The sequence below is a fragment of the Nesoenas mayeri genome (assembly GCF_963082525.1).
Source record: "Nesoenas mayeri genome assembly, chromosome: 7".
Lineage (NCBI taxonomy): Eukaryota > Metazoa > Chordata > Aves > Columbiformes > Columbidae > Nesoenas > Nesoenas mayeri.
This window is the reverse complement of record NC_137551.1, coordinates 722,553-750,432: the sequence shown is the minus strand read 5'-3', so window position 1 is coordinate 750,432 and position 27,880 is coordinate 722,553. Positions and strand designations below refer to the sequence as shown.

Sequence of the window (27,880 nt, the reverse complement as noted above, 5' to 3'; positions counted from 1 at the left end):
CATGGCTGCAGCACACTGGGGACACTGGAGCGTGCCCCCACTCTGGTGGGGTGGGGGGGTCCTAACCAGCCCTGCCTGCCCTCCCCGGCAGAGGTCACTTAATGACTCTGATTACCCACAGCATGGTGTATTTAAAGCAATTAGCGCACATCACTTATGGAAATGAAGCCTCTGGGGGATGGAGAGGAGAAGAGGACCAGGCTGGGGGGGCAAGGTGGTTTTTCCTCCCTTTTCCCCCCATGCTTGATATGCATCATCCTTTGCCCCTTCTCTCTTGGGGACCTTTCTGGATCACTTCTATTGCTGCACATCCCTGAATGATGCCTCCCAGCCCTACAAGAGTCGGGTAAGACTGCCCAGCGTGTCCTGCATCCATCCTCGCTACACGCCACGTTTGAAGTTAGAGATGCTCAGCACGTTTGTCACCATAAGGCCTCTGGATTCGGCACCCCAAACTTCATGTAATTTGAGTGTTGTGCCTCACTAGCAAGCATCCTGATATTTTAGGGTGATTTTTACTGATATCTGTAGCATCGAGTGAGAAGGAAGGGAGGGAAAGGTGTCAGAGGGAGCCTGGCTTGCTTGGGTGTATCGCTACATGTAGGTCCAGAGAGGTCACAGCATCGCTGGGGATGGCGAGAGGTTGCATCCTGCCATGTAGAATGGTGCAGAGCCCCAAAGCTGGGACATTTTCAGCCCTGGCAGCTCCAGCGCCACCCATGCTGAGAGGGGAGGATGCTCGGGGGAGGTTGGCCACCCTGCCATTTGGGGTTTGGTCCATGGGCCAGAGCTGGTGCGCACCAAGGAGGACAAAGGGAGGAAAGAGAAACTCAGCGCCGTGGGAATATGATTTGTGTCTGAGAAGAAAAGGTGGAAATTCCCAGCGGTGAGAAAGGAAGAAACGGGCTGCGGCAGCTTGGGGTCCTGTGGTATTCAAACGCCAGGGAGGGCAGGAGGGGAGGAAGGTGCCAAACAACGTTAGGAAGCTCCCGACGCCTTCCCACCTCAGTGCTGGTGGGAATGGGAGCGATGGGGAAAAGGTTTTGCTTTTTGTAGGGCTTTCCTTCCTCTGGAGCGCAGGGTGTTTCTCCCTGTGGTGCGGGAGGCAATGTCAGGCAGAGACAGGCACCAAAACCAGGCACCTCCCAGCTTTAATGGAATCTCTCATTGTTGCTGTGTAAAAGCAGGTGTGAAGCGCCAGGAGCCCAGGTGGCTTCAGCCTTCCGAGAGGAAGGAATAAAACTAATCAGGGTAATTGCTAAAGTCCTTTTGCAACCGGAGACCTGTGTCCGTGCTGCGATGGGGACGCCCAGTGCTGTGCTGGGGTACCCGCTCGGGGCTGCGGGGATTACGGTGCAGCGCCGGCAAGGGATGGGGCAGCCTTGTCCTCTAAGCCGGTCTTGCTGATTGTTCGGGCTTTTTATTCTTTAATAGGGATATTGCTGAAAGAGCGGGGAGAGAGGAGTCTTAATATTTGATATTCGGCATTGGAAGGGATTATTTCATTTTTAGTTTTTTTTTTTTCTTAAATCGTTTTCTATCCCCGTTCTCCCCTCCCCCTTCTGTTTGTCCCTTACGAAGGGAAGAAAAGGGCAGAGAAAGGACAATGAAGAGCAAAGTATTTCCAGCCTCCATTTGTGATGGTTGGTTGTTTTTTGTTTTGATCATAGCAACAAATCTGAAAGATTAAGGGCAACTTTAAGGACTGTTTAATAAAGGGGCTTTAATCAGCTGCTCTTGTGATGTTCCTCCCCCAGTTGAATTAATGGAGAATTTGGCGCGTCGAGTGGACCTTTTGTTGTGGTTTTTTTTTTTTTTAATGATTAAAAAACAATGCAGTTATGAAAATTATTTAAAAACAGCGTTGCACTGAGCACCATCCCCAATTGAATTTGGGTGCCCTGTGGGGTGAGAGATGACCCTGACCTGTGGGTTGGGCGGTAGGTGATGCGGGTACCGGGCGGCGGGTGATGCAGGTACCATGCAGGTACCAGGCAGTGGGTGATGCAGGTACTGGGCGGTGGGTGATGCAGGTACTATGCAGGTACTGGGCGGTGGGTGATGCAGGTACTATGCAGGTACCGGGCAGTGGGTGATGCAGGTACCATGCGGGTACCGGGCGGCGGGTGATGCGGATACCGGGTGATGCGGGTACCTGGTGGGTACCGGGTGATGCAGGTACCAGGCGGCAGGTGATGCAGGTACCATGCGGGTACCAGGCGGCGTGTGATGTGGGTACCGGGTGATGCGGGTACCGGGCAGCGGGTGATGCAGGTACCATGCGGGTACAGGGTGATGCGGGTACCGGGCGGCAGGTGATGCAGGTACCATGCGGGTGATGCGGGTACCAGATGATGTGGGTACCAGGCAGCGGGTGATGCAGGTACCATGCGGGTACCAGGTGATGTGGGTACCGGGCAGTGGGTGATGCGGGTACCATGCGGGTACCGGGTGATGCGGGTACCATGCAGGTACCGGGCAGCGGGTGATGCAGGTACCGGGCGGCGGGTGATGCGGGTACCCGGCGGCGGGTGATGCAGGTACCAGGTAATGCTCCCAGCCCACGTCAGCTGCTGAGCAAGATGCGGGAGAAGAGTGGGAAAAGCTTTGCGTTTGGCAAGGGGCCTGTGGAGAGCGAGGCTGGCTGGGGGTGGTGGGGAGCATCCTTCCAACGGCTTTTGTAGGGAGGAGGGTGAGAAAAAGCCAAAAACTATGCAAAAAAGCCTTCTTCTGTGCGCTGCTTCTCCCTGCTTTGTAGCCAGCTGCCTAAACTTTGGCTTTACTTTGTTGGGCTCATGCCACCCCTTGCTTCCCCACCTTGGCTTCATTGGGGTGGGACATGCATAGCCTTCCTTCCCTGGATTTTGGGAAAAGCCAGAGCCATCAAACCTTGTGAGCCGCTTTTAGAGGTTACAGCCAGGGTGTTCCCCTGCATGTGTGGCATCTGGTGTGCTCAGAGGGTGAAACTCGCTCCTCTCCCTGTGTGATGTGCATGGTCCAGGGAGGGATGCTCGGAGCCGGGATGCTGGGAGGGCGGCGGAGCATCCTTCTCTTCCTGAGGAGCACGGGGCAGTTTGGAGCCCTGCTTGCTGCCAGCTTAAAGTTGCTTTTCATGCCCAGAGCCAGGGCGATCGCCTCCAAATTTACACATGGGAGGGCAAAAATACAAACAAAAAGAAACCCCCAAACACCCAAGGTTGCAAACCAGCCGCCTGGCAATGGCGCTCTCAGAGGGAATGCTGGCCAATTTACATTTTTAAATATGTATGTAATTTGGGTGAAGGGGAAATCGGTTTCTGTCTGCAAAACCAGCAAGTTTCTTTCTCACGGAGTTAGCATTTGAAAACCGCGTTGCTCATTTCAACAGCAGACTGCTTTTCTCTTTTTTCCAGGGAGAGATTGCATCTTGCACTTGATTTACTGCAGTTTGGATGATAATTAATAATTCCTCGGACTTTCTGGCGTTAACTGGGGCAACAAGTCCCTGTTTGTTCCTTGTTTTCTTTTCCCCTCTCTCTTGTTGTAATTGTTATTCTTTTCACAACAGCACACGCGGTACATGTGAATAAACAGCCTATTACGGCATTATCTGCTGTTGGCTTTTTTCTTTTATGAGCCAAAGCAAATAAAAGTTCATATAATTATTATATCCATTAAAATATAATGCTGTAGCTCGGTAAACAGAACAAACTATGCAAGAGTACCGTGACAATGGAATTAAAATAACACAAAGAAAAGTGTCTGTGCCCGTAACGAGAACTGGCGCTAGATGAAATTTGGAGATAGTTTTCAAACATAACTACCTCCCCGAAGGAAATGTGTGAAACAGCACAAAAGAAGCGAGCACAATAGAGAGTAACGTGGATTTGCTACACAATTCCTCCTCCTTTCTTCTTTCTTGATTTTTTTTAATTCATTCTCCTTTCCGTGGGTATTTATGGGGATTCTCAGGGCTCACAGCTCCGCTCTGTTAAAACCAGAAATCAGGAGCAATTTACTCCAATCTGCTTGTGCTGTGTTATAAATCTATATAATGAAAAATGAAGAGGTTTGTACCATAAGGGATCTCAGCTGTTTACACTTCTCAGGAGGCTTTGCCTTTGATTATCATAATCATAAAGATAAACAAAAGAGTAGTGGCTCCATAAATACTCCAGCGTAATGCATAATGAACAGAATGAATCTCTCTCCTCCGAACTCCCAGTGAGGGAAGCAGCTGACAGATCTGGGTGTTTCTCCTCCGGGGATGGTGGTGGTCGGGATTTGAGTTGGACCCTCGGAGCTGCAGGGATGCGTTGGTGGTGGGATGCTCGGGGATGCGGCAGTGGGATGTGCAGGGATGTATATGGCGGTGGGATGCTCGGGGATGCGGCGGTGGGATGCTCGGGGATGCGGCGGTGGGATGCTCGGGGATGCGGTGGTGGGATGCTCGGGGATGCGGTGGTGGGATGCTCGGGGATGCGGTGGTGGGATGCTTGAAGATGCGGTGGTGGGATGCTCGGGGATGCGGTGGTGGGATGCTTGAAGATGTGGCGGTGGGATGCTCAAGGATGTGGCGGTGGGATGGCCTGTGTGAGGGCACCCTGCTTTTAGTTTTCCTCTTGGGCTACCTTGCAAAAGCCTGACCTGGGGATTTAGAGCAAGATAGTTTTTATTCTGTTTACTTTTGGTGTTGTTAAGTGTTTTCTGATCAATGAGGCCATTGCACGCAAAAACTCAACCTTGGTGCTGCCCAGCTCCTTCTTCCCACCCTTTTCTCAGCCCAGACTTTGTTCCTGTGGTTTGTTGTTGTTTCCTCCCGCTGTCCCCATGCCGTCCCGGTTAATAAAGGTGCTCAGGCAGGGCGGCCAGCTGCAGGCTTTTCATTTGCCTGGGAGAGGCATCTGCTTTTTTTTTCCAAGGGTGTAATTAGGGCTGGCTGGGCGCACCCCCTCATTACTCGGCTGGGGAGGAATGCTCGCTAATTACAACCTTTGCCTGCCACCGACCGGGGGAATCTGCTAACCCGTCTGGGATGTGAAATGCTGTCCTGGTGTCCGTCTGCCCCTTGTCCCAGGCTGGGTGGGCTCCAGGAGGAGCTGGAGGTGATGGGATGGAGGGACGGGGCTTGCTGGTGGTTGGATTTACCCTGGAGCATGATGCCGGGTTTGGCAGGGATGCAGAGGGACCGTGAAACTCGCAGGAAGGGGCGATCGATGGAAGAAAACAAGCTGGTTTGTCTGGCAGAAATGCTTTGGAGAAAAGATTTAAGTGGTTCTTTCCAAATTTAGTTATTACTAAAAGCTTGGTGAGAATGCAGACCTTTGCTGCGTTACCATTGCGGGTGCCGGGGGGTGGCGTCAGATGCCATGGAGATGGGCACCCATCGATGGCTGGACATTCCCTGGGGCTTTTTGACATCCAAACCCAACCTCGCTCGGGGCTGGAGATGAGATGCTGTTTGTCCTTGCCCTGCTACACTGAGCTGAGTTTTTGGCCCCCTGAGGCTGGATCTGTGGGCAGCTCAGGTCCGTCCCACCCGTCCTCTCTGTCCTCCCGCCCACAGAGGGACATGTTAATGAGCGCTGAGCTGAGTTAATGAGGCCGGGGGTTACATCAGCGAGCTGCGAGCAAGGGCTCGGGGGTGACGCCAGCCCTCGGGACAGCAGTGCCGACCCAGGGTGTGTTACATCTCCTGCATCTTGCTTTCATCAGCTGAACCTGCTTTGAACAAATCGGATGGTTTCGAAGGAACAAAATTGTGCTGGCTCTGTGCAAGGAGGCAGCAGGAGGGAGATGGGGAGGAAATGTCACTCAGTGGCTTGAAATCTTCCAAACCCAGTGCCACCCTTTATTTTGGGGCGTCAGAGGCGTCCCCGGAGAAGGGGGTTTTGTGCTTTGCGCAGCACTGCTCTGCCCCATGGAGACTTTGCCTTTGGAGATGCCGTGAGCTGCTGGCACCTCCTTGGTGACAGGGCTGTGTATTGGGAGGCTGAATTTGTGCGATGGGGAGCAGGGAGGAGCAGGGGATGCTCGGGGAAGAGAGGACGATGCTTTGTGGAGAGAGGATGCTCAGGGTGCGTTTAGGACAAAGATCTCAGCTTTGTTTTACTACTGGACCCGAGATTATCCCAGGAGGGCTCTCTATGATGGGAAGCCCTTGGGAACCCCGGGGCTGTGATGCTGGCTCCTCCCTGAGCTCCGGACGGACTGAAATGCAGCGGGGTGAGGACTGCATCCCATAGGATGACTCTCGCTGAAGCGGGGGCGTCCCTCCATCCCGCAGGGCTGCCGCGGGGATGCCTTCAGTCTGCCGGGCATCCTGGCATGGGAGCAACACACAACACGGCTCCGGCATCGCAATTTGCTGGAGCTTAAATGGCAACAGTGCTAATCCCTAAATGAGCCTGTTCATATGCTTCTCTCCAAGGCACCAGGAGGGGGGCATTTGGGGTGGGAGGAGAGCCCCGCTCCAGCCTTTCAGACACCTCCTTGAGCCGAGCCGGTTGCCAGAGCATCCCCAGCAGCTTGCCCTCCGGAGCCGCTTGCCGGAGCATCCCCAGCAGCTCGCCCTCCGGGGCCGGGGGTGGGGAAGGCAGGTGTCTGTCTCCTCCCGTGCTGGAGATAAGCTGTCAGATTTTTTCCTCATTTCTACAGGAGGATTTCTCCCCACCTGGCAGGCGGGAATGGGTTTAACCATTGCCTCTCGGGCCTTTGCGTAAAGTAATCCTTGCCCCGAGACAGGCGTGGATGGGGGGAGCTGGAGGCAGAAAGGGTTAAGCGCCCACCGCCACCGAGATTTGCCATCCCGACTTAATCCTTCCATCGCATTCCTGCCTGCCCGGTGGGACGCGTGGCTGTGGGTGATGGGCACCAGGCTTCGCTGCCGCTAATGCTCCTGTAATCTTCCAAATATTTGGAGGGATAACAATTGCAGAGGAGAGGATTTTAACGCTTTCCTGCAGAGGTTGGCTCGGCCGTTGCTTCAAGGCGAATTGCTTTCTGGGCTCGGCATCCCCCGTGCTGTGTGTTTGGGGTGATGGTGAGGGGTGAATGCTGGACCTCGGCTCTGGTGCCGCTCCCCATAAAGACGGGTGGTGGTGGTTGGTTTGGGTCGTGGATCTTCGGCCGAGTTGCAAACGCTGGCTGCAAACATCTGCAGGTCACCCCCCAGGGAACAGATGCTGCGGATAATCCAGCTCAGCCCCATCAGATTAAAATGTGCGATGAGGGATGGAGGAGAAGAGGCTGGAGAGGAAAGAAGTCGTTGGTGACTATTCCCCTCCTCCTTTCTCACTCGCTGCTCCTACCATCCTCATCCTCCCGGCTTCAGGGTTTAGCCTTATGGTCTCTGATATTTATTAGTTTGTCACTGCTGGGTGTTTTGTTGCTTGTCTGATGGCAGTGTGGGCAGTCCGAGGCTCCTTCCTTGGCTTTGCGTACAAAAGCATGTCTCTCATGTGTGCTGTTCCTCCCATCAATGGGCCAAATTGTCACCTCGCATGGGGGTGAAAGCATCTCTTCCCAAGGTGATGCTTGCGGCCGGCCCCTTGCAAGCACCTGTGCAAACGCTCCTGCCAACAAGGTTTTCACTGGTATTAAAACCATTGGAACATCCCAGGGGATCCCTGCAACCCGGGGCTGGCTCTCCAACCTGCTGCCTCAACACCATCATGGGAGAAGATTGTTCTAGCGCAGAACACAGGATGAATGTGCCCAGCGTGGTTCTCCTCCCTCTTCTCACCCAAAGTTCCCGTTGTTCCTCTGCCTTAATTCCTCCCCAGTGTCTTTAAATACCAGTGGCCATATCTTGCTGGTGCTGAACATCCTGCCCAGCTGCACATGCTTTTCTTTGGTTTCTGGGTGGAGGAATTAGCGTCCCCGCTGGGGCTGGGGCTCTGTGGCATGGCCCCAGTTGGGAATCTGCCATGAAAAAACCAGCATCTTTTCCCCTATGTCCTGTGAGAGCTGCTTTTTTGGCCTTGGATCTCTCTTGGCCAAAAATGAAAGATCTCTCAGCTGTTGTGAGTTTGCAGGATTTAACTTTCCCAGCAGCTGAGATGGCTCCTGGCTTTAAAGCTTCAGGTGTTTACAGTTCTAACCTTAAACTGGGTAGGTTTCTACAGCCATTGAAAGCAACGCTGAATGTGGCTGGGGAGAGCACCCTATTCCACCCGGCTCCTCCCCAAACTCACCGTCCCCGCTTGGAGAAGAAGCCTTAAATGTTGAGCTTGAGACCCCCAGCATGGATTTGGGCAGCCCCTCTGTCCGGGGGACGCACCGATGGGGAGCTGGCAAGTGTTTGGTAGCGCTGGCAGCGTCTCAGCCCCGAACCCTGCGCTGGGGGACCGAGGTGGCTCCGCTCTCACTGCATCACCCGTCCCACTGCCCATGATCACGGCTGAGTCACAAATGTGCAAATTCCGTCCCTGTGGGGCTGTGACTCATCCCCTCCCCGCTCCCAGATCCTCTCAGGTGACTTAAGCCTGGCTTAGTGGTGGCAGGGTGGGAGGAAACGCGTCCCTGGTGTTAGCTGGGGGAGGAGGACCTCTCTTTACCCACAGTTTGGGGTGCGCATGTGCTTTGGAGTGTCACTTTGCCAGAGGCGAGCCCCAAAGGGCAAGATCCTTCCGAAAATCACCTTCTTTGGGCATGTCAGATCCTCCTGGGTCACCCTTATGGTGGCAGGTGGGCTGCAGGACCCCTCGCTTGCGTCTTGGGGTGGTATACCTGGTTGGGGCGAAACTACATATATAGGAAGAAAGGGGGAAAAGAAAAGTGGAAGAAGAACTTAATGGGGAGCTCGATACCTGCATGACAGACAGGGATAATATATCTTGGAGTAGTTCTGCTGGCCGCCAAGCTCAGGTCCAGCGTTGCAGGCTGCGTGCCGCAGGGATGCAGGGAGAGAGCATCATTGCGGAGAGGTTTTCACACCAGCCCGGGAGTGAAGTTCTGTTGGCTGCCTCCGCTGCCAGTTGCGTTATCTCCTGCCAGCCCCCTTTGCCAGGGAATTTAGATTCCTGCCGTGGAAAAAAGGCAACAAAACAACTCGGTGGATGCGAAACTGAATAGTAAATTAACGAAGGAAAAAAAGTGATATTTGCTGCTGTGATGGAAATAAGAGGCTGCTCAGCAGGAGAGGGGAGCGGGGCCTGATGTGGGCACAGGAAGAAGCGTGGGGCTGTTGGTGGTGGGGGCTCACACCCCATCCCCATGCCCACCATGAGACACGGGGGAAATGACAGGTCTGCAAATGAGCTGGAGGAGGAACCGGTGGTGGGGAACTGGGGAAGAGCCAGAGAGAGAGAAATTAGCCCGGAGTTTAATTCATTGTTTCCAAAAGAGCAGTTAATGGATTATGACAAATGTCCTACCGCTCTCCCTTAGTGCTGTGTTAAATGGAAATGGAAAGTCAATTTTCCTAAATGGATTTTAAACGACTGACCTGCGTGTGTGTTTTTTTTTTCCCCCGTACTGATTTTTGCTCGGGAGGCAGCTTGGTCATCTTGTTTTATTGACGCATCTGATTTATTTTATGGTGGTTTTTCCTCCTTCCGTCTCGGGATTGTTTGATGCTGTCCGTGCAGCGCCGCTCCTTGCCAAGGGTGACGGAGGGAGTGGGCTCCTTTCTTCCTTGCCAGCTCCGGAGATGTTATCGCGGGGCTGGGAATATTTACTGTTTTCCCGCACACGCTGCAGTGCCTGGAGTTGAGAATCACAGCTCTTGCTGGGGGAAGAGAGGAGGAGGAAAAGCTCATAACTCTTCTAGATGTTAAATAGAAAAAGGCTTTGTGAGGCGACCTGACTGCTAGCGAGATGCCCAGAAACAACAGGTTAAGCAGCCGCATCCCAGCGTGCGTGTGTGTGTGTGTGTTTTATCAGTCCTGTGATTTTTGGGTTTAATCTTTATGGGCAAAATGGCTGGGAAGGGGTTTGCCACGTGGGATGCTGCAGATGCTCCTCGGTGCCTGTCGCAGCATCTCCTCAAACCGGTGCTGGGCGTGAGGCTCCCGCTCCGCAGGGATTATGTCTCTGGGTGAGCACTGAGGTCCTTGCCCCTTTGCAAGACGTTTTCTTGGCCTGGCTTGACCTCTTTTTCTATTTATTGTTGCATTTCGATAGCTTTTGAGAGCAAACAAGCAGGAAGATGCAGCTCACTAGGGCGCCGAACCCCTCTGGTTTCTGGGGTGGAATGGTGGGAATCCTGATTGCGTTTTGGGGTGACGTTTTCTGGAGGTGATTGCTCACCTGTGTTGGGCTGATGGCACGTGGATGCCCTCAGACACATGGGGTGAATTTTGGGCTTGTCCTATGCAGGGACATGGTTTGGACTCAATGATCCTTGTGGGTCCCTTCCTACTCGAGACGTTCTATGATTCGATGGTCCCCGTGGGCTGTGCGGGCTCTGGTGCTCCCTCTGTCCTGTGATGCTGAGATCCACGTGTGGGCCGGGGAGTGAGATCCTGAACGTGGCTCCACCAAAGAGCGAGATGTGTGAGATTTGTGCTGGGTTGTGGTCACTGTTCCCAGCACAAGCCCTGCTCATTGTGCTCGGAGCATGCCCGTGCGTTCCTCAGGGCTATGGGAGGCAGGCTTGGGATGGGATGGGGGACACCAGCCCAGTCACCATCCCTGGACTTGGTTTTGGTTTTGTGTTCTCCTGGTTGTCTCCTCTAGCAAGATCCATCCCTGGAGACACCCCAGGCCAGGCTGGACGGGGCTCTGAGCACCCTGAGCCGGTGAAGATGTCCCTGCTCATGACAGGGACGTTGGACTAGATGAGCTTTGAAGGTCCCTTCAACCAAACTATTCTATGGTTCTACAGTCGCCTAGGCTTTGGGCTCGGCCTGCGGACAGGGGGGCTGGTACCCAGGCAGAACCGGGATGCACGCTGCAGCCCTCTTTTTGCTTTGTGGAACGTCCTCAGCAGGGGCTGCTGGTGACACCGTCACCTTGGGTGGTCCTGGGAAAGGAAGGGAGGGATGAAGCGGCACAGGGAGGAGTTGCGTCCCCGCTGGGATGGGACTAATGGTGCCTCCCGATCCCCTGGCAGGGCTGGAGTACAGCGACGTGCTGCCCGACTCCTTCCCCTCGGCGCCGGCGGAGACCCTCCCTCACTTCCTGCTGGAGCCGCAGGACGCCTACATCGTGAAGAACAAGCCGGTGGAGCTCGTGTGCCGCGCCAACCCCGCCACCCAGATCTACTTCAAGTGCAACGGCGAGTGGGTCAACCAGAACGACCACGTCACCAAGGAGAGCCTGGACGAGGTCACCGGTGAGCAAAGCCACCCCGGCATCCCGCTGCCCACCCCTCCCCTCCCTCCTTCCCACGAGCTTCTGCCCTTTCCTCTCTTGCACATCCGTGCTGGAGGTGATTCTCCTCCACCAGTGGGTCTCTCCAGTTACTTTTTGTATCACCCCTAGGTGAGTGCAGTCTCTTGAGGTCGCTCTTGTGTGTTTTCCACCTCCTCAGCCCATGTTTCCCTTTCCATACCAGCCATGAATTTTAGCAGAGGAGCTGCCCCTTTCTGGACCGCTGATGGAGGCACTATGATGATGGAATGGGTCTCCACACCCTATAGAGGCTGGGGAAGTCAGCTGGCGTGCTTGCACACTCACCCCTTAGCAGGATTTGGAGTCGTTAAATGGGACTTGAAAGGCAGCATGTTTAAAACTGATGAAAAAAATACCTGATCAAGACATAGGAGTCATTGCCACGAGGGGTGGCAAAGGCCAGCAGCTTACTCAGGTTCGCAAAGGGATTAGTTGCTTAACGCGTAATGAGAACATTTGCAGGTAGGGTTTGAAATGTCTTTTAGTGGCAGATGAGCTCTTCCCTGCCTTGGAGGACTAGGCAGCTACTGGGGGCCTGAAACGGGGGGACCAGTGGGTGGTTTAGGCATTTTAGAGAGTGTCTGATTCCATGGGACTGGGCACTGCAGAGCTGCTTACCCCATGCTTTGAAGCGTCCCAGCATAAGAATGAGGTGTGGGGATTGGATGTATAATGTAATCAAGTAGATTTGCTAAATCTGGGAGGAGGGGAGGAAAATGATCACATTTCCCACACAAGATCCATCCATGCAAATCTCTGAGGGTGCAGCATCCCTGGTCCCCAGGAGGCTTTAAACCAAGGTGGTCTGCATGGCTGTGGCTTTGGCCCCAGAGGGCAGGCTGGGCTTAGAGGAGAGACTTTGTCAGCCTGGACAGGCACAAGTGCTTTTACAGAGCCTCCTCTTGTCCGTTTTTTGCCCCATCCTTGCCCTTCCCCATCATCTCCTGGGCTCTTCCTCCATCACTAGCCATGAGCGGGTCCTTCCTTGGGCGCATCTCTGAACCCGTTCTGCAAAGGGAAGATAAGTTCTTTTCCTTGTGGCTTTCTGAGCCTTTCCCAAACCTGCTTCATGGGTTCCCAGGGTGGTTTTGTTCCAGAGGACCTCTGTGCAGCACAGCCAAACACACCCGGGCAGGCTGTCCCCTTGTTTCTCTGGAAGCTGTTAGGAGCATCATCAGCACCATTTCTTTCAGGCTGCATCTCCACCTGCCCACTCTCGCCGAGGCCAGATTGGACACCCTCGCTGCTCCAGGGCGAAGTCAGTGCCCATTAGTGACCCAGCAGCCATCGCCCAGGGGTTATTGATTTATTTATAACGTGTGGCTGCGCTGGGTCGAGCCAAAGGTTTGTGTGCCCGGCGTGCAGCGCTGGTGGTGCTCGGGGGAAGAGCATTGAACCGGGGCGAGGATGGAGCTATGGACCCTTCTCTGTCGCTCTCCCAGCTCCCTACAGTCTGTGGTTCAGGACTGGTGGTGATGTCTTAGCAGCGTGGTCCAGCTCCAGATGGATCCTGCCCCTGTTAATGTGCCTAAGTGTTGTTAGCACTCGTTTCTTCTCTGGATCATCCCAGCATCCTGTAGCAGGGAGTTTCACGGTTTAGGGATGTGCGGTGTGGAAAAACCACTGTATTTCTGCCTCTACTGCTTGATCAGCCTCTCGGGTGAATACTCCTTACCAAATATCCTGCCTCACACAACTCTTGAGCAAAACAGGCTGGAGAAAACACAGTAGAAAGGAGCAGAAAGTTATGCAGTGTGAGCTTACCCTGTTTCTCTAGGGAAATTTATGGGGGGGTGGGACTCATCCCATAGTGGGGATTCATTTGCTGTGGGCCAGCATCTCCCTCTCAGATCCCAGTCTGCAGATGCAGAACGCGTGCCAGCAATTTGGGGAGGAAACGGTGCGCATCTTCTTCACCCAGGCTTCAAAAATGGTATTGCTGCTATCAGCGGACACACCGCCAATCCCTTCGCTGTGGAGGTGATGCCGTGCATGTAAAACTCCTCCAGCGTGAGCATATCTGCCCGAGAAAAAGGGAGCTGGGACCAGAACGGTTTGCTGTGATAAAAACAATCTGCATTTGCAGTGCCTGTCGTTCGCAGGGAAAGCTGCTGCAAAGGGCACGGCCACGATGGGTTAACGCGCTGAGGGGTTTGTAGTTTAAGTATCTTAGGTTAAAAGATTGGAAGAAAGGACCTTTAAACAAAAAAAAAATCATAGAAATAAAAGGCAACTTTGAGGATGACGTGTCGGGAATGAGCCGGGCTCGGTAATGCTCCCACTGCCTCTGATCCAAACCATTTCATGCGGAAGAAAGCAAAAATAGGCCAAGTCAGAGAGGATAAATCAGCCGGACAAGAAGGGGCGGTTGGTAGGAGCGGCTGTGGTTGGATTCCTGTAAGCCCTTTAAAGAGTCACTTCTGTGAGCTGTAAGCTCAGCCTACAGCTTTGGGGAGTCTTTGTTTTCGGGGTTTACGGGGCATTTGCAGAACTTTCCCGGGCTTTCCAGAGACACGAGTTGATTTGGAGCCACCGCTGTCCTGGCTCCTTGTAAATCCCTCGTTTTGCCAAAAGTGCTCAGCCCAAATGCCTTTTTTCTTTCCCCCCCCTTCTTAATAGTGGCAAAATAAATTGCATTTCCTTGGTGCCCGTTTGTCAGCTGTTCCACAGGAAGGTGTCAGAGAGACGGTAATTGCTCCTCACAGCGCTGGGATCCAGCTAACAAAATTACAGCTGGGGAATCTGCGCCTCTCTATTGCCATTAACTTGAGGTCTTTTTATAAATAGAAGCTGTAAAAAAAGGGCAGGTATTGCTGAAAATAGGGAAAAATAAGTCCCGAGTCCCTCCTGCCCGTGGCGATGGCCACACCATGCGAGGCTGATGCTTCAGGTGAGACGCAGCATCCTGTGGTCCAGGGGGCCATGTCCTGGACGTGGTGGTACTACCTTGGTCATCGCACCCCTGCCATGGCCAGAGTGTCCTGGCAGACTTCGTGGAGGCATGTAACGCTTTTTGGACTCTGGGAATGAAACACCATCATCTTTGGGTGATATTCCTCAAGATCTTTTATGTATCGTGTTATATTTGTATTTAAACGGCAGCTGACAGAGATGGTTTCTCCCTCCAGCAGCGCCTTGAGGCATCCTTCAAACCTGGCGGGTGGAGAGGGTCTGGGCAGGGATGGGGATGTTGGTGTTGGAGGGGCTTATGGAGGAGGGTGGTGCCTCCTGAAAAAGAGAAGGTGTCCTGGTCCTGTACATGAGCTGCGTCCCTGCTTTCAGGTCCAAGTCACCATCTGGAAAGAACCATCTCCATGATTTGCAGAGATGACAAACTCAGATGCCTCCAACCCGCTGCTTGTGTCCTGCAGCTCTGTGCACCCAGCAGCCCTCCTGCCGGGTGCTGCCTCAGTTTCCCTCGTGCCGAGCTGACGCTGTCCCTGTCCCCTTCCAGGGCTGCTGGTGCGGGAGGTGCAGATCGAGGTGTCGCGGCAGCAGGTGGAGGAGCTCTTTGGCTTAGAAGATTACTGGTGCCAGTGCGTGGCCTGGAGCTCGGCGGGCACCACGAAGAGCCGCCGCGCGTACGTCCGCATCGCATGTAAGTGCCTGGTACGCAACGTATTGGCTGAGACACAACCCTTCCATCTCCAAAAGTTGGTGGAACAGTGCTTTGTGGTCAGTCGGAGGTCACCCATCCTTGTCCTGGTCTTATCTCCCTGTCCCAGCTCTGACTTTGCGTCTGAGTGGGCATCATCCTGACCAGCCTGGGTTAAACCCACGTTGCTCATCAGTGTGCTCAGCTCTTCCTGCTGCTTTATTTTCATTAGAAACCCGACGGTGAGCACCTTGCACGCTTTGTCTGAATCAGCGACTCCGTGTCCCTGGAGTCCCTGCTGTCATATGTCACCTCTCTAAGCTGCTGTTTGCGGGTGTCAGCCTGATTAAGGACGAGTTAATCAGGCTGTTACCCGGCTGAATTTGCTCTCTTAGCAAATGAGATGGCAAAGCTACGGGAGAAGGGCCAGGCTTCCCTAGTCGTAAACAGGTTTTGCTATTAGAAGGCTAATAATCCATCATGTCGTCCAGAACAGAGGTGGCTGGTGTTTCAGCTACGCTGCTGAAGGATTTACTCTGAAGAGTAATATGACAGGGCACAGGGCTGGCTACTGAGGGAGCCCTCTGGTCCAGCCCCAGCCAAGGGCTTGGTGTTTCTTGGAGCCCAGCAGACGAGCTGAGCTGATGGGAGCGGCAGCTGTAGAGGTCTGGGTGCCGTAGCAGAGGATTCCAGCACCATCTAGTGATGCTTCTGCTCCTTTCAAGGCTCTGGAGTGGGATCCTGCCATGTCCCCAGGTCTCTGGGGGCTCTGCAGGGCTTCTGACCTCTCCGCCTTCCCAAAAAGCACCAGGAGCCCCTTGCTGAGCCAGCCTGGCTTTCCCGCAGCGGCCGTGCCCCGTTTTGAAACTGGGGTGCAATAGCCAGGTTTCCAGCAAGTCTTGGGCTGTGGCTCAGCCAGGAGCGGCAGAGCCACGCAACAAGCCACCGGAGCCCTGAAATTTGGGGATTTGGTTTGGTGGGAGCCGAGCGGTTCTATAAATCTTGTTTTTTGAAGAGCGGTCCTGGTGTAGAGAGCCCAGAGGGGGAGAGAAATGGTGGTGAAGCTGAAGTTTAGCCCCAAAAGGAAAAGGCAGGCAGGGTTATAAGCCTTTAAGTGCATGAAGGAGGAAAGGCATCGTCCTCAGGCACCACGTGCTGTCCTGAATCCCCCCTGGGAAGATGCTTAGTCAGCTCCTTCCTTCTGGGACATGTTTTGCTCCAGCTGTGCTGTACCGGAGGCATGTCCCTACTTGTGTGCTCCTGGTGTCTCTCTCCTCTCCAAGGTTTTGCAGGTTGCCCTGTTTCCACAGCAATTTAGTAACCCCAGGGTGTTCCTTCCCCCTCCAGATCTCCGGAAGAACTTTGACCAGGAACCGCTGGGCAAGGAGGTCCCGCTGGAGCAGGAGGTGCTGCTGCAGTGCCGCCCGCCCGAGGGGGTGCCGCAGGCAGAGGTGAGCACGTTGGCACCCGAAAAGAAGGGACATCACCTCCCGGAGGTCTGCAGCCGTAGCTGGAGAGAGATGGGGCATGTCCCATCGGATGGCTTGTAGCTGTGGTGGGCGGCCTCACACCAAGGCTCTCAGCTTGCATTATTCAGCAGAATTGTTTGTTTGGGGCAGTGCATCTGTGATTGTGACATCTAATGACACACATAACCTCTGCACCTTCTCTGTGCCCCTCTCCTATACTTCCTCATGTGCCATTAACCTGTCAGAGGGACAATCTGATGAGGAAGCACCAAATGACTTGTCTGAAAGGGAACAATGACAAGTGAGAGCCCAGGGCTGGAAAACTCAATATGGTTGGGTTTCCCTAGCCTAGTAGCGATGCTTTCCCTCCCCACAGCTCTGAGAGCTCCCATGGGAACCACAATGTCCCATCCTTGGTCAAAACAGCAGTAACATGTCCCTGTCAGGCCTGGTTTGGCCCAAATAGATACGGTCGGAGGCAAGATTGACCACCGAAGGTTGTGGTGCTGAGGATGCTGGTGGTCTCAGTAACGAAGATGGGGAAGGCTTTGGGGCAGGCAATAGGCTGGTCTGGGGCTGTCGTTCTCCATCAGGGCTGATTAATTGAGCCCCTCCAGCCTGGTGTTTGTCCTCGCTTGTGCCCGCACCCACACTTAGTGCCAGTATTGGCTCACACCCTTCCCCAGCAGCCTAGTTAAGCAGTTGTGTCCTAGCTTAGCTTTGGAAGGTCCTTGGAAACCCTCATGGTGGGGTGGGGAGCACGTGGGATGGGCATTTCCACCAAAACCCATGGTGTGCTTTCCTGGCTGAGCATTCAGTTCTTGTTCAGCTTAATCACCGTCCTTCCCCATCCCGTCCTTTGCATTGCTAGGTGGAGTGGCTGAGGAACGAGGATGTCATTGATCCCACCCAGGACACCAACTTCCTGATCACCATCGATCACAACCTCATCATCAAGCAAGCTCGGCTCTTGGACACTGCTAATTACACTTGCATGGCCAAGAACATCGTGGCCAAGCGCAGGAGCACCACAGCTGCTGTCATCGTCTACGGTACCAGCCTTTGCTCTTGGGGACGGGACCTGTGCTGCTGGCTGTGTCTCCAAGCCATGGGGAAATACAGGCACTTTCTGGGAGTGGTGGGAGCAAACCCCACCAGGGCATTACATTACACCATTACAACTGGGTGTAATATCCCATGTCCGCTTGCGCAGGCCATTAGGAGAGGTTATTATGTGTTGGTAATTGCAGACCGTCTTGGTTGGCTACAAAGGTGGCTGGATGTTGGACGCAGCTGAGTTGCTTGGTCTTTCAAGGCAGCTGAAAAGCTGTGTTTGGCTGAACTTTGCTAAGAAACCAAAGATCTGCTGTGGCCAGGTGCAAAAATATTTGCAAAGTGGAAAAAGGACCAAAGCGGGCTTGAGCACCTTGTGCATATGGGGTGCACGGCACGAGAAGGAGTCTTGTGGTGTGATTTTCTGGAGGGAGCGCCGTTCTAGGGTGTCGCAGAGGACCTGCTGAGCCCTAGGCTAAGCTTCTGTCCCTGCTGAACTGGGCTCCGTTGATGCGTTAGCGCTGTGCATCTCCTCTTGCAGTGAACGGTGGCTGGTCCACCTGGTCCGAGTGGTCTCCTTGCAACAACCGCTGTGGCCGGGGCTGGCAGAAGCGCACCCGGACGTGCACCAACCCTGCGCCACTCAATGGTGGTTCCTTCTGTGATGGGCAGCCTTTCCAGAAGATCACCTGCACCACCCTCTGCCCAGGTAATTGGGGATTCAGAAACCTTGCCCACACTGCCTGTCCCCCACATTGCATGGTCCAGCTGTTCTCCTGGTGCTCCCCAAGGAGACAGGGGCTCGGGAGACCAGTGTGAAGCATCTTCCAGTCTGCCAAGACTTAAAAGAAGCATAGAATGAGTCCAGCCATTAACCCAACACTGGCACTAAACCATGTCCCAAGAACCTCATCCACATGTTTTTTAAACCCCTCCAGGGATGGTGACTCCAGCACTGCCCCGGGCAGCCTGTTCCAATGCCTGACCACCCTTTCCATTAAGAATTTTTTCCTAATATCCAATCTCAACCTCCCCTGGTGCAACTTCAGGCCATTTCCTCTTGTCCTGTCACTTGCTGCTTGGGAGGAGAGACCAACACCCTCCGTGCTGCAACCTCCTTTCAGGTAGTTATAGAGGGCAAGAAGGTCTCCCCTCAGCTCCTGTTCTCCAGCTGAACCCCTCAGGTCCCTCAGCCGCTCCCATCACACTTGTGCTCCAGCCCCTCACCAGCTCCGCTCCCTCCTCTGAACTCACCCCAGCACCTCAAGCTCTTTTTTGTCCTGGGTGGCCCAAAACTGACCCAAGGACTCAAGCTGGAGATCACAGAATCATAGAATAGCTTGCACTGGGAGGGACATTCAAAGGTCATCTAGTCCAACCCCCAATGTCTGCAGGGACACAACAGGGCTGGGTTTGCTTAGATAACGCTCTGGAAGCCCTGAGATGGGCATGGGCGGCTTTCTGCTGCCAGACATGCCGACACAGGGACACGAGCCCCGAAATGTGTGCCGAGGAGGGTACCGACATGCCTGTGTTTGGTGTCCTGCAGTGGACGGCGCCTGGACGGAGTGGAGCAAGTGGTCGGCGTGCAGCACGGAGTGCACCCACTGGCGCAGCCGCGAGTGCGCCGCCCCGGCGCCCCGCAACGGCGGCAAGGACTGCAGCGGGGTGCTGCTCGACTCCAAAAACTGCACCGACGGGCTCTGCCTGCAGAGTGAGTACAGGGGCAGGCGGGCAGGGACCGCTGGCGGAGGCAACGCTGGGAGCTGCGGTGCTCTGGCACTTGGCCACGCTGCCGTTGGCTGTGCCACCAGGTCGGGCAGCAGCGCTGCTGGCACCCCATTTCGAAATTCTGTCTTTAACAAGGTTTTTATAACCAGACTCTGCCTTTCCAAAGCTAATTCTCAGCAGAAATAAAGGCTTGGGGAATGTTTTGGTGGGATCTACGTGTCCCACCAGGCCTTCTGAAGCGGCGCCGCGTTTGGGGTTTCTGCTGAAATAAAGCTGGTTGTGGTTAGTGGGGTAAGCCAGGGGGGTGTCTCAGCCCCACCATGCAAGTATCTGGCCTGGATCATTGCTTGGTAGGAGCCCTGGAGCACCAGCTACGAAAAACCCAATAGTAATAATAAAAATAATGGTGTGGGTACGCTATGGATGGGCTGAGCAGCCGATGCTGCCACCTGCTGCTGTGTGACACTGCTGTCCCCTTCAATGCTGCTGCAGCCAGAAATGCCCAACATTCCGGTTAGCTGGGGACATGTGCCCCAGGGGCTGTCTGCACATGGGGACATTCTTGTCACCATGCATCTCCCTGGCTTTTTGCATGCTCAGGGGAACAATGCTGCTCTCTTGTCCCTCCCCACGATGCCCTGGCTTCCCCCCTCCCCAGCTTTTGTTTCATCTCATCTTCATCCCACCATCACCACCTTCACCTTTTGTTTTTCTAACTTCTTTTTTCCTAACAGATAAAAGAGTTCTAAGCGAACCCAAAAGCCACCGTAAGTGCTCATTTCATGGCCATTTTGTTTCTTTGCAAGGCGTTTGCTTTGGTTTCGTTCTGTCGCATCCATGGCAGGGCTCCCCGGTAGGGACAGGGTGGGAAGAGGGAGCAGCTAAAGCCCACCCCAAAACTCGTGTGTATATTAAATCACCTGCTCCGCTTCCAGCTATAAATACAGCCTGCTTTTGTGCTCCTGTCCCCCTTTTGCTCCCTGCAGTTCTTGGGTGCACCGTGATGCAGCTGGTGTCGCCCCATCACACCTGCCTAAGGCATCATCACCCACCCCACAAGGACTCTCTTCCTTGAATTTTGGGTCCCAGGGGACATCAGGGTTCCTGTTTCTGGCATCCGGAGCAGGGGGACTTGGGGACAAGGTGACACCTCCCCGAAATGACGTAGACCTAATGTAGTGGAGATCACCAGGCCTAGGACAGGGCTTTACCCCAACGTGAAACCATAGAAACCAAGAGATCGCTCTTCATCCCTCTCCTCTCTGGGCAGGTGTACCCAAAATACACAAAGCGTTCAAAGATCAAGAGCCAGGGAAGGGAAGATGGGGAAGCTGAGGGGTGTCTGTGTAGGTGAAGTGACAACCCTCCTGGATAGCCACATATATATAAGATGCATTGATAAGCATTATGTTTGCTCCTCAGGGTTGTCTCTGTTAGGACGTGAGGGTTGATAACTTCATGGTTCTGAGCTATAGAAACCTAATGTTTCTCGGCTTCCTGGAGCTCACATAAAGTTTACAGGAGCCGTGCCGAGGTGTCCTCCAAAGGTTTGAGGGTTCACCTCCATCTCGTTCTCTGGCATTGCTCTGCTTTCTGGACCACTCTTAGAAAACACCCTCCATCCTCCCGCCCCAGCCCTTCCAGCAGGCCCAGTACACATCTTCCCCTTCGTGCCTGTGTCCTGAGGTAGTGGTGGGGTTGTGGAGCACCCGTAGGTCTTGATGTGCATATCTAATGCTCCTTTTTTTGCCTCCATTTCTTTAATTCCTCCCAGTGCTGGAGGCCACAGGTGACGTGGCCCTTTACGCCGGGCTGGTGGTGGCCATTTTTGTGTTCATTGTGATCCTCATGGCCGTGGGGGTGGTGGTGTACCGGAGGAGACGCCGCGATTTCGACACCGACATCACGGACTCCTCGGCCGCTCTGACCGGAGGCTTCCACCCCGTCAACTTCAAGACCTCCCGGCACGGTAAGAGCCATAGCCCATGGAGCTTCTGCTCACCAGCTTGAGTCCAGGCGGAGAGGAAGTCAAGCTGCAAATCACAGTAGGAGACGGGTCCCTGGTAGATCCCCAGCCCAAATTTTTGGGGGGAATATGCTGATTTTTGGAGGCTGTGAGCTCCATGGAGGTGGTCAGGTCAAAGTGGGAATTTGCTGTAGGATGCTGCTTCTCGCTGAGTCTTGGTGCTGAGCAGTTCCCTTCCAGGTGCCTGGGGGAAGGTGGACAGATGTAGCCCAGCACTGTACCCATTGTCCCCCCTGCATGCCTTGCACCTCCTCCAACCCTTGCTGGGCAAGGAGGCCTTCTCGCGGGTGTATCTTCCAGTTTCTTCTGCCATCTTCATCCCACCCGTGTTTCTTCCTCCCGCAGACAACCCGCAGCTGCTGCACCCCTCGATGCAGCCGGACCTGACAGCCAGCGCTGGGGTGTACCGCGGCCCCATGTACGCCCTGCAGGACTCCTCCGACAAGATCCCCATGACCAACTCCCCGCTTCTCGACCCTCTCCCCAACCTCAAGATCAAGGTGTACAACTCCTCCACCACCTCCTCCTCGCCGGGGCTCCACGATGGAACAGACCTTCTCGGCGGGGTCCCCACCACTGGCACCTACCCGGGGGACAACACCAGGGACGGCCACTTTGCGAACGTGCGGAGCAAAGGCCTGGGCTCCCAGCACCTCCCCAGCTTGCCCCGGGAGCACAGCTACAGTGCCAGCGGCACGTTTGGCTACCTGGGCGGGCGGCTCACCATCCCAGGCACTGGTAAGCCCTGGGCTGGGGAGGAGGGTGTGTTGGGCTGCTGAATGATCGAGGACTTGCTCTTGTCCTAGCAGACTTGCTTGCCACGAGCAGCCTTTTGCTAGCCCAAAGGTGGCTCAGAGGGGGAAGGCAGCAAGCCGTTGCTAAGCCAGTCTTCTCAGGCTGGAGGTCACAATCCCCTGGGACTTTCCTGGCTTGCCCTGCCATCATTTCAGGGCCAGTGTCTTGCAAAAGGATCCAACCTGCAGTTTGCAGTGGTGTGGCTCCTCTCTGCAAGCGGTGCAGCTGAGGAACATCTGGAGATGTTTCTCCTGGGGTTCTCCAGAGCTGTCCTAGCTCACTGCTCGCTTGTCAAGGTGGAGGGGTGGTTTCTCCATGGTGGCGTCTTCCTCCTGTCGTGACTAACACCCATGTGTGCCATGCCAGGGGTGAGCCTGCTGGTGCCTCACGGGGCCATCCCCCAGGGGAAGTTCTACGAGATGTACCTGGTCCTCAACAAGGCAGAGAGTGCCCTGTAAGTCACGCCTCACCACCTGCGCTTCTGCTCTTTGTTGGCCACTGTGAGGCTTTCTTTCTGACCGGTGTCCCCTGTCCCATCCCAGCCTGCCTTCCGAAGGCACTCAGACGGTGCTGAGCCCGACGGTGAGCTGTGGACCCACTGGCTTGCTCCTGTGCCGCCCTGTCGTCCTGACCATTCCCCACTGTGCAGATGTCGCCTCCTCGGATTGGATTTACCAACTGAAAACACAGTCCCACCAGGGAAACTGGGAGGTAAAGTGGAAACCCAGCTCCTGCGGCCGGTGGGGACCGTAAGCATTGTGGGACACAACCCCTAGCGAGTGGTGCGGCTGAGGAACACCTGGAGATGTCTCTCCTGGGGTGCCCTGGGCTGCCATCCCCGTGGGTGATGAGCTGACCACCAAACTTTGTTCCGTGTAGGAAGTGGTGACCTTGGATGAGGAGACCCTCAACACTCCCTGCTACTGCCAGCTAGAAGCCAAGTCCTGCCACGTTTTGCTAGACCAGCTTGGCACCTACGTCTTTGTAGGAGAGTCCTACTCCAGGTCAGCCATCAAGAGGCTCCAGCTGGCCATCTTTGCCCCCACCGTTTGCACCTCTTTGGAGTACAGCCTCAAGGTCTACTGCTTGGAGGACACGCCAGATGCTCTGAAGGTAACGTCACCTTTGTGAGGCCAGCGTGGGCTGCTCCTGCTTCCCAAAGCTGTTGGAGCTGGTGGTGAGAGGCTGCCGGGTCCCTCTCAGGATGGCCTTGCCCCAGGGAGCAGATAGCCTGATGCAACAGCCCGCAAAGTGACTATGGTGAAATAATCAGCATGTTTACTGCTTTCCCTGCCCTTCCTCACCCTCTCTGAAGGAAACAATGAGGCTGTTGCTCGGCTCCTGTGCTGGACCCCCTTTCTGCAGACATTACATGGGAGGTTTTGCTGCTGCTGGGTGGGTTTTCTCTCTCCTATGTGGAAAAAAAAAAAACACCACAAAACACTTGCTGCTGTGATTTGCCTCAATTTTCTGTAGATCCTGTTATTCTTGCAGGTGTCTCTGCCCTCCTTGTGAGGGTTTGTGGCATCGACAGCATCAAGTGCAGCGTGAGGGGCTGGAGTTTGGATGCTTTGGCTGCCTGGACCACCTGCGCGGTGTCCGTTCATTGAATCATCAAACAGTTTGGGTTGGAAGGGACCTTCAAAGCTCATCCAGTCCAGGGGCATCTTCAGCAGCTCAGGGTGCTCAGCGCCCCGTCCAGCCTGGCCTGAGATGTCTCCAGGGATGGTTCACCCACCACCTCTCTGGCCAACCTGGGCCAGGCTCTCACCACCCTCAGGGACAACAATTCCTTCCTCATGTCCAGCCTGAATTTCCCTCCTTTAGTTTAAAACTATCACCCCTTGTCCGGTTGTAACAGGCTCTGCTAAAGTCTGTCCCCATCTTTCTTATTGGCCCCTTTTAAGTACTGAAAGGTGGCAACAAGGTCTCCCTGGAGTCTTCTCCAGGCTGAACCAACCCTGTTGAATTCCCCGTGACTTGTGTCAGGATGGCCGTGGTGCCTCTAGGTGGAGATGTAGGCAGCGCTCTGGTTCCTGGATTGCATTTTTCTCCTAGAAGCTGTGGCTGTAAAAACAGGATGGTGTTAAAACCAGGTTGGGCGGCACTGTTCGAGAGTGCCGCTGGAGTGCGTGACCTTTGCGTTGGACCGCTGCGTTGCCTGAGGACTACACAGCCACATACAGGATGCTCACGTGCTATAAAATTCAGATTGCAGCTTGGGCTGTTGTGTGAGATGAGTTGGCAGGTTCTTGGCGCTGCGGGCAGGGTGGCAGAGGCTGCTCCCCTTGGGGGGACCCCTCTGGGCTGGGCGCTGCTGCCAGGACGTGCTTGGCTTTGGGTCTGGAGAGGGGAGAGGAGCAGCCCCTGCTCACCCCCGGGGTCTGACGCTGCCGGTCCCGCTGCCCGCAGGAGGTGCTGGAGCTGGAGCGGACGCTGGGTGGGTACCTGCTGGAGGAGCCCAAGCCCCTGCCCTTCAAGGACAGCTACCACAACCTGCGCCTCTCCATCCACGACATCCCCCATGCTCTCTGGAGGAGCAAGCTGCTGGCCAAGTACCAGGTGAGGGGCGGAGGTCCCATACCAGGGACACCACCATAGCCAAGCACCACAGCGTGGGGAGCACCCTGGTCTTCAGAGTTGTCTCCCAAAGGGATGGAGGAGGAAGGTCTTTCCTGGTGGGACGCTGTCTGTGGGATCCCTCTGTCCCATCTCATCCCCATGGGGTGGCTGGAGGAGGTGGGGTCTCCCAAGGGAGCTTCTGGAGCCTTTGCTAAGCCCCTGCTTTGGTGTTCCACAGGAAATCCCTTTCTATCATATCTGGAGCGGCAGCCAGCGAGCCCTGCACTGCACCTTCACGCTGGAGAGGTACAGCCAGGCTTCCACTGAGCTCACCTGCAAGATCTGCGTCCGGCAGGTGGAGGGGGAAGGGCAGATCTTCCAGCTCCACGTCACGCTGGGAGAGGTGAGTGCTGGGGAGGTGGAGGGGACAGCAAGGGGACATGCTCAGGAGCCATTCTGTGCTGCAACGTCTTGCCCTGTTCTTCCCCTTGTAGCATGCCAGCTCCTTCGACACCCTCCGCTCCCACCATAGTGGCACCACCACCACCACCCAGCTGGGACCCTATGCCTTCAAAATCCCCCTCTCCATCCGGCAGAAGATCTGCAACAGCCTGGATGCCCCCAACTCCAGAGGAAATGACTGGAGGCTTCTCGCCCAGAAGCTCTCCATGGACCGGTGGGTGTCCCCGTGCTTTGCTTTCCCCTCCTGTACCCCAGGCAGGGGGGGCTTCGCTTTGCTCCCTCGTTGCTGCAGGGCATCCAGCTGGATTATGTCCAGCCATATAGATCCATATATCTGTATCTATATGGATATAGCTATGCACAGTTACACCTGTCTATAGCGATGCATCCATCTGTGACTCAGTCTTGGGTCTCTTGTCACTTTGAACTGGCCTTTATTTGTCTGGGTCTGTGCTCGTGCTGGGCTCATTTCTGAGGACTGAAGGAAGGGAGGGTAATTTCAGCAAAACAAAGCTTGCGTTGCTTATCATAGAATCATTGTGGTTGGAAGAGACCCTCAAGATCATCAAGTCCAACCATTAACCCAACACTGGCACTAAACCCCGAACCTAAGAACCTCTTCTGTGTGTCTTTTCAACCCCTCCAGGGATGGTGACTCCACCACTGCCCTGGGCAGCCTGTTCCAGTGCCCCACAGCCCTTTATGGGAAGAAATTGTTCCAAATACCCCATCCGAACCTCCCGTAGTGCAACTTGAGGCCATTTCCTCTCATCCTATCTCTCGCTGCTTTTGCACGAATGCCAGCTCTATATAAAACTTGAAGGCGATGTCTCAAAGGCTTCGGCATTTGCGTTACGGTGTCTCCATCAGGGTTCACATTGCAAAGGCGTTTGCTCCAGCATCCTCCCTCCCTCCCATCCCCGAAGGGACCTCACCAACCCGGCCCTCCTCTCCGCTTCCCCTCCACAGGTATCTGAACTACTTTGCCACCAAAGCCAGCCCCACCGGGGTGCTCCTGGACTTATGGGAAGCCCAGCACCAAGACGACGGCGACCTCAACACCTTGGCCAGTGCCTTAGAAGAGATGGGCAAGAGCGAGATGCTGGTGGTCATGGCCACGGAGGGGGATTGCTGATGGCGCTCGCCGGCGGGCCAGGACGACTTCTCCAAGCAATTCAAGTGTTACACAGCATTCCTCTTCCTCCTCTTCTTCCTCCTGGCCGTCCCCAGGGCGGCAGCTGGTGGTGTTCGCGGCATGGGGAGGAATTAGGGCTTCTTGAGTCGGGACAGGGGTTTTCCTTCTCCTCCTTGGTTTGGGTTCCTCTCCGGTTCTCCTCTTCCTTTAATAGCATTTCTGCATTGAAGAGATGAGTACAATCTAGGTGAGCGGCTTCTGTCCAGAGCTTCAGAGAGCTTAATACGGCAAATCAGAAAGGAAAAAAAAAAAAGAAAAAAAGGAAAAAAAAAAAGTTTCTTAGGAAACGCAAATAATTTATTATCCAGATCTTTGGATGAGTCCTTTTTAAAAAAAGAAAAAAGAAAAAAAAGACAGATTTCTAAACCTTTTTTTTTTGTGCGTGCAAGAGCAAGAGTGTTGCTGTGGTCGGGGTTGCAGAGAGAGAGATTTAAATGGACGCTCTTTCGTAGGGAGAAGCGTGCGATCCGAGTCGAGCAAAACGTGTTTACATGTCCTGGGACCCCCGAGGAGAGTCCGGGGGGTGAAGTGCCGCTGCGCCCCCCTGGCCCAGGGCCAGCTGAGACCCTCCCCAGGACTTTGTGCTTCAAACACCCCTTTCCTTGGCGGCGGTGCCCGGCGGAGCAAGGGGTCCCCTCCGCCCGCAAGGAGGGATGAAGGATGCTGCGTTCAGGGCTCGGCGTGGGGAGCACGCCCAGGTCTGGGGTTTTTTAATTGAATTCTTCCCCGGCATCGTTTGGGGGAGATTTTTAGGATGGCTATGCCTTCATTTACATAACTTCAGTACAAACCAAAGATTTCAGAGGGAGGCGATGAGCGGTTTGTGGAGGGTCCAGGGGGAGCAGGCTGGGATGGGATGGGATGCTGCCCCTTGCAGACCACGTCGGTCTTGGATCCATGTGTTTGTGCCCAGCTTTGATGCGGTATTTCAACCGCAATTCAGACCTCAGTATCTCCAAGCTGCAAGCCAGGCTGAGCATTTTCACGCGAGGGACGGCATTGCAAGTGGTGATCGGGTTTCCATCCTCTCATTGCAGCTCCTTTTTTTGACCTGTAATAAGAGTTCTTTATAATGATGGACAAGTTGTAGGATGAACGGAAGGTCATCAAGGGGTAGGTAGGAACAAGGTTCCTCACAAAGATATGGTGTCTCAATGAAGGGTGAAATTTAGATTGCCTGCAGATAGAAATAGTGCTATATCTTAGAAATTTGTCTGTTTAAAAAAAAAAATAGGAATGGGATGGTGAGCTCAGGATTAGACTAGATGACATTGCAAAGCTGTGGGTTCTCCGTCTGTGAAAGTATTTAAGAGCAGGGTCTGAGAGCGAGTCCTGCTTTGGGCTGCAGCATGAAGCCCTGGACCAGTGTCCCGGGGTGCCGGCAGCATCCTCCCGCATCCCGCAGCATCCTGGGGACCGGAGCGAGCTCAGGGAGCCGTGCCCTGAGCGACAGCGTCGCCTTTGCAGGACGGCTCGGGGGCAGCTTTCAGTATTGCTTGGCCATGGGTTTGGTTCTTCTTGGCGGCGGTCGAGAGTGCAGAGCCATTCCCTGTTGTGTTTTGGGGTCTCCGGCACGCATTTCTTGCTGGGTTTTCAAGGCTGTGGGAGAAAAGGGACTTTTTTTCATGTGTGTTAGGTGGGAAGATTTCTGGGTTGACTGCTGTGTCATGTAGGAA

At 54.6% G+C, this 27,880-nt stretch overlaps 1 protein-coding gene across 1 annotated transcript in view; it reads left to right on the top strand.

Annotated features, from left to right (window-relative positions):
* UNC5B (unc-5 netrin receptor B) overlaps positions 1 to 26,144 on the top strand; it is a gene marked incomplete at both ends in the record, with an annotated part of 49,728 nt that extends 23,584 nt beyond the window's left edge. The window contains 16 exons of the mRNA XM_080347930.1: positions 11,036 to 11,257; positions 14,771 to 14,914; positions 16,259 to 16,362; positions 17,252 to 17,432; positions 17,975 to 18,142; positions 18,983 to 19,147; positions 19,899 to 19,931; positions 20,939 to 21,133; positions 21,536 to 21,928; positions 22,352 to 22,439; positions 22,528 to 22,696; positions 22,865 to 23,098; positions 24,398 to 24,547; positions 24,786 to 24,950; positions 25,042 to 25,223; positions 25,979 to 26,144. Coding sequence (XP_080204056.1) covers positions 11,036 to 11,257; positions 14,771 to 14,914; positions 16,259 to 16,362; positions 17,252 to 17,432; positions 17,975 to 18,142; positions 18,983 to 19,147; positions 19,899 to 19,931; positions 20,939 to 21,133; positions 21,536 to 21,928; positions 22,352 to 22,439; positions 22,528 to 22,696; positions 22,865 to 23,098; positions 24,398 to 24,547; positions 24,786 to 24,950; positions 25,042 to 25,223; positions 25,979 to 26,144 — 2,759 coding nt within the window. The remainder of the gene's footprint in view (positions 1 to 11,035; positions 11,258 to 14,770; positions 14,915 to 16,258; positions 16,363 to 17,251; positions 17,433 to 17,974; positions 18,143 to 18,982; positions 19,148 to 19,898; positions 19,932 to 20,938; positions 21,134 to 21,535; positions 21,929 to 22,351; positions 22,440 to 22,527; positions 22,697 to 22,864; positions 23,099 to 24,397; positions 24,548 to 24,785; positions 24,951 to 25,041; positions 25,224 to 25,978) is intronic.
* Between the last annotated feature and the right edge of the window lie 1,736 nt (positions 26,145 to 27,880).